Source organism: Panthera uncia (assembly GCF_023721935.1).
Source record: "Panthera uncia isolate 11264 chromosome B3 unlocalized genomic scaffold, Puncia_PCG_1.0 HiC_scaffold_1, whole genome shotgun sequence".
Lineage (NCBI taxonomy): Eukaryota > Metazoa > Chordata > Mammalia > Carnivora > Felidae > Panthera > Panthera uncia.
The window spans coordinates 115,265,418-115,277,756 of NW_026057582.1; the positions used below are offsets into that span (position 1 = coordinate 115,265,418).

Here is a 12,339-nt window from a genome sequence, read left to right on the forward strand (position 1 = left end):
GAGTGTCCTGTTTTTGTATTCATTACTAGATGGAAGGCATAACAATCATGATTCAGAAGCTATGAAACTGGTATGAAGGAACATGACATTTTTCAGAGTCCATGGCCTAGCATTGACAAATGAGATTGAACTCTATAATTTGCATGCAAATTTTAATTTCTTTTGAAAGAAGAAAGAGAGCCAATTTTGATGGAGTTCTAAAAGATTTATTGTATAAGGTGAATTCCATAAAATTATGCTGCTTGCCAATGTGTCTACCAAGGGTCTTGTCTGTTTTAAAAGTGAAGTAAATTGAGTGTGTTTTTAATATTATAATCAATGTCATATGACATTTCTAGTCATGATTAAAAGCTGTCATATTTTATTACTAAAGAGGTTAAAGTAAGTTATTTAAGTACAGAAATGTAATATACATTTTATTATTACAAAATGTATGTTAAAATAGGGATAGTTGACTTTAATTATATATTATTTATCTTTTGCATTAGAACTTGTAAAGATTGTATAGATTATTCATGCCTTTTTTAAAATTTATTATTTTTTTTAACGTTTATTTATTTTTGAGACAGAGAGAGACAGAGCATGAATGGGGGAGGGTCAGAGAGAGAGAAGGAGACACAGAATCTGAAACAGGTTCCAGGCTCTGCGCTATCAGCACAGAGCCCGACGTGGGGCCCGAACTCACGGATCACGGGATCACGCCTTGAGCCGAAGTTGGACACGTAACCGACTGAGCCACCCAGGCACCCCTCATGCCTTTTTATTTTTGAGTTAAGAAGTAAAAAGACCCTCACATTCCCCTTCCCCTTCCCCATATCCCACTTAGTTCGCAAAGATGGTGGGGGGGGGGGTAGTAGGCTAAGTTATTATTTAAAAACATTTTTTTTTTTACATTTATTTATTTTTGAGAGACAGACTGAGACAAAGTGAGAGTGGGGGAGGGACAGAGAGAGACGGAGACACAGGATCAGAAACAGGCTCCAGGCCCTGAGCTGTCAGCACAGAGCCGGATGCGGGGCTTGAACCCACAGACTGTGATATCATGACCTGAGCCGAAGTCGGACGCTCAACCGACTGAGCCACCCAGGTGCCCCTAGGCTAAATTATTCTTACTACTTTAGGTTTTGAGTGGGTTTGTAAGGGAGTTAGATTCTACCTTTTTTTTCTTCTAAGACTTGTGGTAGTTTACTACATGAACATAGAGTTTGTCTATGTTCAGCAGGAACTCTTAAGCAGTAAATCTCCTTGGTTGCTCCTAAAAGACTGAAAAAATCAAAAGCAGTGTCATAATTGTTAAGGTTGAATAAGAGAAGGACCAAAATATTTCCATTGGACTTACTCATAACGAGGTTGTCAGTGACTTTGAAGAGATTGGATTCAGTGTTGTGGTGGAAATGAAAGTCGGTTTGCTGCGAGTAAAGGAGACAGAGAGATGAGGCAGTAGTTGGTGCTTACAGATATCATTTTCAAGAAGTTTGTCTCTGAAAGGGTGGAACCCTTTTAAGCCCTGCCCTAAAAAATTGTACTCTCTCATAAAGGCCAGTCAACTCTATGAGGGTATGTAGTTGGTATACAGAAGAAAACTCACATTTTATTACTTAAACTAATTTTAGTCAGTAATCTTGGTAAGTTTTCTAAGAGCATGATGGGTAGTGATTTAACAAGTTTATATACTGTTCTTGGTAGGTACACATGTAAGTTCTTAGGTAATTAAGTTACCAGTGAGATACAAAGAGTTGCTTTTTAGTTTTTTTATCATTTTGGGGAAACTTCATTTAGTCACTAAACATTCATTGAATATCTGCTGTGTGCCAGGCACAAAGGTAGGTACTAAATTCACAGTGGAGAACAAGACAGACCTAATTCTTGCCCACATGGTATGAATAGATAAGGGAAGAAAGACATTGAACACATTATTTTAAGTATAATCATTGTAACAGAAAGTTGTATAGGGTATTTGGGGAACAAAATGGCAGGATTAATCTAGTTGGGGGGCTGGAGAAATTCTGAAAGGATATCTGAAATTGTAAACTGAGGTGCTTTACAGTTGTTTTTGAGTGATGAATTAATAGTAAGAGGAAAAGATTTTCTTTAGACAAAAAACGTCATTTTTGAGTTTTGTCTATCTTAGATCACTTATTTAGTATTTTAATTCTGTTCATATTGTATGTGTTCTTATTAGATATCTTGGTTTTTAATATGGATTGTTTCCAGGCTTGAACTAGAAACAGAAACAGAAACTAGAAACAGTTTGATTGTTCAAAACAAAACAAAATTGAAAGTCCATGTGAATTTTGTCTAAGGTAAGGTGGAACATGCTGAAGGAACCCTGGAAATTAAGAAAAAATAGTCTGGAGTAATGACACCTCGTGAAAAGGAGTATCTGTAGCACCCTGGCTTCAATTCTGTATGACCCTGAAGGGCCTGCATAGCTTCAGGCCTCCTTGTGAGATCAACTGAGATCTTTGTTGTGACTGCATCACAGTGTTTCGGTTTAGCTTCTTCCACTGCTCAGTCCTGTTTCCTTGATGTCTCATAGATGTTGTTTCCAGGAGTACCCCCCGGAAAACTTCTTCCACATTTACACACACAGAAGGAAGATATGATTGTAAGGTGGCAACAAGCATCTAAAGCATCCACTGTATGCAGTGAATTAACTTACTCACCTATGTATCTAGAATGGTCCTAACTGTCTGTGTTCATTCTTGGGAGAATTAAGACAACAGTCATTTAGATTTTCTCTGGCTCAGATGAGCAACTTTGGAGAAAGGCTGATCTAGAGTCTTAAAATTGATTTCTATAGCTCAGTGTATACAGTAGAAGTGTTTAAAGGATGTTTTTAAAGCAACAGAAGATTTTTAAAAAAATAGACTTATTTGGAAAAAAAAGACTATATGGGGGAGCAGTTTTAGACTCACAGCAAAATTGAGGAGAAACTACAGAAAGTTCCTATATATGACTCCCCACCCATCCCTACCCCCTCCCTAGCCTCTCACTATTAACATCCTACACCAGAGTGGTACTTTTGTTCCAATTGATTCTATACATTCATTTGACAAATGTACAGTGGCATGTATACATCATTATAGTATTGTAAAGAATGGTTTCAATGCCCTAAAATCTACTGTGCTCTGCTTATTTCCCTCTTACCTCCCTGCCCCCACCCCCTGGCAACTACTGATCTTTTCACTGTCTCCATAGCTTTGCCTTTCCAGCATGTCATCTGAGTGAAACTGTATAGTATATAGCCTTTTTTTGGCCTGATCTCACCTTTTTTTTTTTTTAAGTGCTGAATATTCTGTTTTCTGGATGAATTACAGTTTATTTATCCATTCACCTACTGAAGGACATTTTGGTTGCTGTCAAGTTTTGGCAATTATGAATAAACCTGCTATAGACATCCATGTTTAGGTTTTTGTGTGTAAGTAATTTTTTAGCTCATTTGGGTAAATACTAAGGAGTGTGACTGTTGGACTGTGACAAGAATATATTAGTTTTGTGAAAAACTGCCATATTCCAAAGTGGCTGTACAATTTTTAATTTCTCCCAGAGTTCCTGTTGCTCCACATCCTCACCAGCATTTGGTATTGTCAGCGTTTTGGATTTTTGCTATTCTAATTTTTTTTTTAATGTTTATTTTTGAGAGAGAGAAAGAGAGCCAGATCACGATCAGGGAAGGGGCAGAGAGAGAGAGGGAGAAACAGAATCTGAAGCAGGCTCCAGGCTTTGAGCTGTCAGCATCGAATTTGACGTGGGGCCCGAACGCATGAACCGTGAGATCATGACCTGAGCTGAAGTCGGATGCCCAACTTGACTGAGCCACCCAGGCACCCCTGGATTTTCATTATTCTAATAGTATATGCAGTAGTATCTCATTTTTGTTTTAATTTGCAATTCCCTAGTGAGACATGATGTTGAACATCTTTATATGTGCTTATTTACCATCTATATATCTTCTTGGTGAGGTGTTCAGATATTTTGCCCATGTATAAAAACCAATTTGTTTCTTATTGTTGAATTTTTAAGAGCTCTTTGTGTTCTTTTAGATATCTTTTTATCAGATATGTCATTTGCAAATATTTTTCTCCCAGTCTTTGGGTTGTCATCTCATTCTTTTGCTGAAGAGGAGTTTTTGTTTTAAGAGACAGGGAGAACATGAGTAGGGGAGGGACAGAGGGAGAGGGAGAGAGAAAATCTTAAGCAGGCTTCAAGTCTAGCACAGACCCCATGCAGGGATTGATCTCACAACTGTGAGATCATGACCTGACCAGAAATCAAGAGTCAGATGCTTAACTGACTAAGCCACCCAGGTGCCCTGATGAAGAGGTTTTTAAAATCAATGTTCAGTTCATTTATTGGATATTTCCTTTGTGCTAGATACTGAAGTAGAAGCTAGGGTTATAGTGATAAGAAAATCAGACATGGCCCCTGTACTCAAAATCAAGTGGGGAAGACAAAATAATCTAGTTAGTATAATCAAGTGTGATAAGTGCTATAAGGGAGGCAATTCAGTGTACTGTGTTGGTGCTAACAAAGTTAACTAGTCCAAGGAGAACCAAAGAAAGCTTTTGTGTATAGCTAACATTCATTGAGCATTTATTATGTTCCAGCCACTATTCCAAATAATTCAATCCTCACAACAACTCTGTGAGGTTATTATTATTATCGTCTCCATTTTATGATCAGGCAATTGAGACACAGAGAAGTTATGGTGGAGGTGGAATTCAGACCCAGGCAGGGTGGCTCCAGAGCCTGTATGTTTACCACTGCTCTGTACTAAGGCTTCTTGGAAGGATTGGCATTTAAGCAGAAAACTTAAGGATGATTGGAAGCTAACCAGGTAAGAAGGGAAGAGGTCCTCTAGGTAGAGGGAACAATGTGAGGGAAGGCTGGAGGTCAGAGAGAGCAGGCAAGTTCAAGTATCTGAAAATAAGGTATAAACGGAGAGAGGATATATGGCTAGAGAGGTAGATCACACCATAAAATAAATGCCTGATAAGCCAACAGAGAGTCTAGTTTACCATATCCTAAGGAGACAGGAAGCAATTAATGTGTTTTAAGCAGAGGAATAACAGGCTAGATTTATGTCATGGAAAGCTCACTGAGAGGAATGGATTGAAGGGGAGAAAGTTAGGTTGGGAGATGGTTGGGGTGATATAGGAGAGGGATAATGGCCTGCACTAACTAGGTGATGGCACCGATGATGGAGAAGTGAATAGATTTAGGAGATACTGTATTTAGAAGGCAGAATTGTTATGATTGGCAGTTGATTGGATGTGAGGGTTGAGAAAAAACTCAGATCTGAGTTTCAGATCATGGTTTGTGCAGCTTGTTAGAGAGTGGTGCATCCTCTGAAGAACTCTGGAGAAGGAGTATGGTGAGAGGCTAGAATATCAGGGGAAAGATGAGTTAAGATTTGAATTGCTGAGTTGGAGAGTGATGAGACAGACACGTTAAGCAGTTGGATATGCAGATGTAGCCCAATTGTAGGTCTGGCGCTTAGCAAGGTTTGTTATCTCTTTCTCCCTCCTTCCCCCAATATATATGTGATTCATGTACAGGTGGTAAATTATAAATTAAGCCATGGAAATGAGAGTGGAATAGTCCATAATTTCAAATAATGCTGAGAGAACAAGTAAGGTAAAGCCTGAAGCATATCTGTTGGTAATTTTAGTGAGGACATAAACCAGAATGCATGTAGTTGAGGCATGAATGGGAGCTGAGGAATTAGAGAATTGGAGTGGAAGGTGGGGCTAGTGGGTTTTTAATTTTGGGCTTGTTTAAAATTGGGAGAGCCTCAAACATGTTACATGTTGATGGGAAGGAGCCTTGGAAAATGAAAGAGGTTTGAGACATGACTGAGAGGAGATTATAGAAAAAGCCTTTGACTAGATTTGAGAGGACAGAATCTAAAGCCCAGATAAAGATACCAGATCTAGGACCTGTAGCAGCTTCTATTTTGACAGGGCAGGGGCGGGAATTTTTGTTGGATATCAGGAAAGTGCAGCAGGTCCCCTCTGATGGCTTCAGTTTTCATTGAGAATAAGGAAGTGAGGTGCTTTTCTGAGAGTAGGGAGCAGACTGTTGGCAGTTGAGAACATCAGAGGGGAATCTTTGAAATGGTTGTATGGAGAGTGAGAGTGCCAACATGGATATCATAGTAACATTGTCAGGCAGTTTTGAGCGCCCAGATAAGGTTAATGACCCAGAATTTATCGTGACTGCAGTGTGCATTAAGTAATTATAATTTCAGTGTTTTGAAGAGATTGAGATTCCTTTTTTGGCTGTTACCTAATTAAATATTTCGGTAGTTTATCTTTAATGTTTAAGGACTTGGTTTCTTTTCCCCCATAAAAAATAGGGCCCTTTGGGGCACCTGGGTGGCTCAGTTGGTTAGGCAACCGACTTCAGCTCAGGTCATGATCTCACAGTTCGTGAGTTCCAACCCCACACGGGACTCCGTGCTGACAGCTCAGAGCCTGGAGCCTACTTCAGATTCTGTGTCTTCCCTCTCTCTACCCCTCCCCTGCTCATGCTCTGTGTCTCTCTGTCTCTCAATAATAAATAAACGTTAAAAAAGTTAAAAAAAAAATAGGGCCCTAAGTATGCAGATGCAATGGATCTGCAGATCCAAGATAATAAAATGTAACTTTTGTTTAAAAACCTTTTGGGTAATGGACCTGTACCTTTTGAATCTTTAGTGGTATCTATCCAACTCTTCTATATAAAATTGGATTTTAGGGCTATGGAATTTTTAGAGCTGGAAAAGAGGGCTTTGACATCATTTGTTTCTTTTTGATCAGTGCTGTTTTTAAAAAAGCAGGGAAGTATTTGCTAAGTGAAATCTTATAGGAATGACCCATATACATGTTTCCCCTGTTATGCAGAATAGAGCTTTCCTGTGAAACCTTTCATAAGCTGAAATGGTATAAAGTGAAGAAGCAATTGCCATTAATTTATACAGAAAAATTTTTAAGCATTTTCAGACCCCAAAAATAATCTCTCTTAGGCTTAAAAAAATTTTTTTTAATGTTTATTTATTTTTGAGACAGAGAGAGACAGACAGAGCTCGAGTAGGGGAGGGGCAGAGAGAGGGAGACACAGAATCCGAGGCAGGTTCCAGGCTCTGAGCTGTCAGCACAGAGCCCAAAGCAGGGCTTGAGCCCATGATCGTGACCTGAGCCGAAGTCAGATGCTTAACTGACTGAGCCACCCAGGCGCCCCATCTCTTAGGCTTTTCTGATACCATAGGACACATCTTGCTAATGGATGCACAGAGTAAGTTGAGACAAATCACAGATGCTCACACAGTTCAAAGCTATGGTGGCTTGATGCTGAGTGTATATCCAGGGAAGGAGCTTTATGGTTCCATTCTTGCTGCTTTGGGATGTGTGATGCTTTGGGTTACAGCTTGCTGCAAAACCAATGCTGAAGGCTATTTTTGCTTGTCACCTTTTTTTCATAAAAGTGAAAATCCTCTTTGGATTTCTTTTGGTTAGTGGAAACAGGAAGATGTTTTATAAAAGTGAAGTGGTATAATGTGAACTTTTGAAAAGTGGGGAATACCTATATAAGACAGCTTAAAATGATGGTACTTTGATGTGAGCTGGTAATTAAAAATTCAGATTCTGGAGTCTGACTACTTGCACTTTTAAGCTGGCTTTGTTTTCTTAGTTATGTAGCCACTAAGCTTCATTTTCCTTGTCTGTAAAGTCAGGGTAATACAGTACCTACATCAGAGTTATGTGTTTTAAGTAAGATATACAGTTGACCCTTGAACAATATGGGTTTGAACCGCACTGGTCTACTTGTATGTGAAAATTTTTGATAAATAATTGTATAGTACTGTAAGTGTATTTTCTTTTCTAATGATTTTCTTAATATTTTCTTTAGCTTTAGTGTAAGAATACAGTGTGTAATACATATAACATACCAAATATGGGTTAACCGTTAACGTAATTGGGGAGGCTCTGGTCCAACAGTAGGCTGTTAGTTTTGGGGGAGTCAAAAGTTACATGTAGATCTTTGACTGCACCAGGGTCAGTGCCCTAACCCCTATGTTGTTCAAGGGTCAACTCTATATATTTTGGTTTAGTTAATTTGGTTAAAGCAAAGCCGAGGAGCCATTCTGGGAACCCTGCTTGCCTAGTTCTCACTTCATCCTATGTGGTGGTTCCTGAGATGCCTCCCTGGAACTCTTAGCTTCTTTATATGGAGTGTAGTTTGAAACCTTCTGATTTGGTTCATCTCCCTCAATTTGCATGTGAAGAAACTGGGCTCTAGATTGAGGCATATCATTTTATTTTTATTTTTTAAACAATCTGATTTTTTAAGTCTATTTATTTTAAGAAAGAGAGAGTGAGTAGGGAAGGAGCAGAGAGAGGGAAAGAGAATCCCTAGCAGGCTCCACACTGTGGGGCTCGATCTCACAAACCAGGAGATTATGACCTGAGCTGAAATCAAGAGTCAGACACTTAACCAAATGAGCCCCCTAGGCACCCTACAGCGTAACATATTAAAGGCTACAGGCCAATTTCTCCTGCTAAACACAACTATTATTGCTGCATTAAGCCATATAACCATGTTTAGGTGCTGTAGGTTTTCTTTACATGGTATCTGAGGAATAGAAGGTAGAACACTGAGTTAGAAGGAAGCTTAGTATTAAAAAAAATAATAAGAAGGAGTCAGTTGATAATGTAACATAGAGTGTTGGGGCTCTGGGTGGCTCAGTCAGTTGAGTGTCTGACTCGATTTTGGCTCAGATCATGATTGTGGGATTGAGCCCCATGTTGGGCTCAACACTGAGCATGGAGCCTGCTTAAGATTCTCTCTGTCTCCCCTGCTTTCTCTTTCTCTCTCTCTCTCTCTCTCTCTCTCTTAAAAAAAAAAATAATATAGAGTGCCTTTGTGATGTATATAGTACTTAGTAAAGATTGATAAGGCAAATAAATGAACTGAGTGTGTTCTTACATATATTCTTTTGTTGTTGTTTACTCTTATAATTTTGAATAGTCTTTTAAAATTTTTTTTATTTTTGAGAGAGAGAGAGAGAGAGAGAGAGAGAGAGAGAGACAGAGTCTGAGCAGGGGAGGAGCAGAGAGAGGGAGACACAGAATCCGAAGCAGGTTCTAGGCTTTGAGCTATCAGCACAGAGCCCGATGCGGGGCTTGAACTCATGGATCGCGAGATCATGACCTGAGCTGAAGTCAGATGCTTAACTGACTGAGCCACTCAGCCGCCCTTGAATAGTCTTTTTAAAAGAATATACTGTGTCCCCCTAGGAGTTCTAAAAAGCTTGAGGATTCCTTGGGAGGATGGCCTACTTTATCTTATGATAGGACTATAATTTATAGCAATTATGGGCCTTCTGCCACCAAATCTTGGATTTATTCTTCAAATGGTGATGGAAATCTCATAATTTTTATAGTAAATGATGTGTGAAACATAATCAAAAATATGGTGTCTGATATATATTGGTAATAAGTAGCTTGTTACTGGCAATTCTTGTGAAATGTGATTTAAATCATAAATTATGCCATTGAGTTCTAATTAGAGTTCTTTGCAAGATACTGTGCTCTTCTGATTAAAAAAGAAAAAGTACTATATATTTCTACAGATGTGTATTAAAAAACAAAAACAAAAAACGTTGTAGCACACTCTTTGAATAGGCCTGGTATTTGCCTTCTAAGAACTTTCATTCCCTCCCAAGAATTGTGAACTGTTGTGAATTGCCACAACTTTCTGGAGAACAGTTTGTGCCAGTATTAAAAGCCTTAAAAGTATGCCTATCTCTTGATCTAACACTTCTAGGAATTTGTCATAAGAAAAGAATCATAAGATCTGCATAAATATTTCTAACCTTAACTTTAACCACTTCCTATAAGAAGGCAATTTTTTTTATCGTTATACAAGCAGGTACTCAATCTGGCAACAACAAAAGTCTCATTTTCCCTCCTTTACTTGCTTCCATTGAGTGAAAAAAAAAAAAGGAGGGAAAAAAAAAAACAAGAAATGCCATCCATGATACATAATGCAGTGATTTCTTCCTCTGTCATGTCCCTAGAGTCTCTGGTCCCCAGCTCTGGGATTGGTTCATCAAGGATAGAGGGGGTTAGAGGACTGAGGAGAAGGTTGAGGATGAACTGGTAAAGGTAGAAAGCTTAGGGGAGGAAGGGTCCCTGTTGGAAAGTTGCACAGAATCTGGCTTAGTCTTCTATGCAAGCAGAGAAGCTAAAGTCTGGCCAGGTTCTTTTTTTTTTTTTTTTTTTTAAGTTTTTAAATGTTTTTATTTGTTTTTGAGAGAGAGACAGAGCATGAGCAGGGGAGGATCAGAGAGAGGGAGACACAGAATCTGAAGCAGACTCCAGGCTCTGAACTGTCAGCACAGAGCCTGATGTGGGGCTTGAACCCACCGACCACGAGATCATGACCTGAGCCGAAGTCAGATGCTTCACTGACTGAACGACCCAGGCACCCCATGTCTGGCCAGATTCTGATCAGAAGAGTCTTTCCAGACTGAAACAAACTCTCATTTGTTGAGGATGAGTGCAAAGATTTAGCTATGAGGATGGTCTTCCCTGCATTTTTAAAAAAATGTGTTATTTATTTATTTATTTATTTATTTAAAGTAATCTCTGCACCCAACGTAGAATTCAAACTTACAGGCCTGAGATCAAGAGTTGCACACTCCATTGAGTAAGCCAGCCAGGTGCCCCTGCATTGTTTTTACAGATTACAGAACTGGTTAAACTGGTATGCTCATATACTTAACACCAATAAAAAGGAAAAGTATTAAAATATAGCAATAGGTATTTATAGTATAGTAAATGAAAACATAAGTATTTTCCAAATTTAATTGTGTAATGAGCATTGTAAGTCCTATGCCTCCCTGCCTTTCATTCATACCCTCCTGTGTAAATTTCCAGCTCTGGATGTAAATTTTATACCATGCTTCCTTCACTCCAACTCCATATCAAAGATTATTGCTGAATTAAGCCATATAACCATGCCATTTGATTTTCAGTGCCCATTTTTCTCATTTCTCATTGCAGTTTTTCACAAGGATAATTCCACAGTTTTCTTATTTTCTTAGACTTTGTCACACCTGTGGTACCCTTCCTTATGTTTTCACAAGACAGGAACACCTGAGCTTGTTCCTTTCTTACCCTTGATTCTGTGCGTCATGATCTGCAACCTCCAGCAGTTTGGATCTCTTCATTAACTGAAAAACTGTCTAATAATTGTATGTAACAGGTTTTATTTCCCTTAAAATCTTTGAGCACAGTGAGCATTCTTATTCATTTTTGTGTTCCTGATGTTTGAAATTATTCCAGATGACCATGAGCTTGGTCTCTTGATAGTCCACAGTAGATATAAGTGGATACTGGTTGGTTCCAAGATGCTGTCTGCAAGCTTCTTTTTTGAATTCAGAAGCATGTTCAAGCAGTTGAAACCTGAGCAAAATTACTGTGTAGCATTTAAAGACATTACATTATTAGTTATTTGGGTATTGAATGCATTTTACGTGAAGCAATAGAAATCAACTTTAGTAAGTGTTCTAACCCATTATTTCTAGATATACTGTATCTTTAGGAGTTTGCTGCAAGTGAGTGTAATTGGCAGTAGTTTGATTCCTGGTTTGATAATTAATCGGTACAACTTAAGAATTTTAAATTTAGATGTATTTAGCAGTTTCTCATTGAACATACAGTATTGAGAAACATATATTAATGGGAAAGTTGTTTTGAAATAATTAAATTTTTCTAATAGTAGAATATAAATGCATTTTCTGTTTTAATTAAGAATATTAGTAATAGAATGATAGACACAAATAGCTTAATTTTTGCCATTGAGCAAGTATTTTATGAATATATAGAACTGAGTGTTGTGTACAGTTTTCTTTGAGGCACACATACTTAATAGAGTTTTGAAGACCCTGTTTGCATTACAATATTCTTTTTCACCTTTTTTTTTCCTTTCAGGCCTCTTTGTTACGATTTCAGAGTACCCTGGTAATAGCCGAGCATGCAAATGATACTCTAGCACCCGTTACATTAAATACCATCACTGCAGCCACACGTCTTGGAGGTGAAGTGTCTTGCTTAGTAGCTGGAACCAAATGTGACAAGGTGAGAAATTTTTAAGGTCAACCATAGCAAATATAATCTCCATCAAGAGACAGGGAAAGATGGCAACAGAGAATTATGCTGAAGACTGTAACCCAAACTGGGCTCTAATCCTCATTAAATGGCCAATGTCACAATCATTACTACGTGTGAAAAAGGAACTAAAAGGTTTGCTCACTAAGCATTTTGTCTTTTGAAATGAGGTAAAATACTT

At 38.3% G+C, this 12,339-nt stretch overlaps 1 protein-coding gene across 4 annotated transcripts in view; it reads left to right on the forward strand.

Annotated features, from left to right (window-relative positions):
- The window catches only part of ETFA (electron transfer flavoprotein subunit alpha), an 81,962-nt gene that overhangs the window by 3,868 nt on the left and 65,755 nt on the right, over positions 1-12,339 (forward strand). For all 4 annotated transcript variants that reach the window (XM_049611908.1, XM_049611907.1, XM_049611905.1 and 1 more), the window contains exon 2: positions 11,982-12,128. In XM_049611908.1, the coding sequence (XP_049467865.1) occupies positions 11,982-12,128 (147 nt within the window). The remainder of the gene's footprint in view (positions 1-11,981; positions 12,129-12,339) is intronic.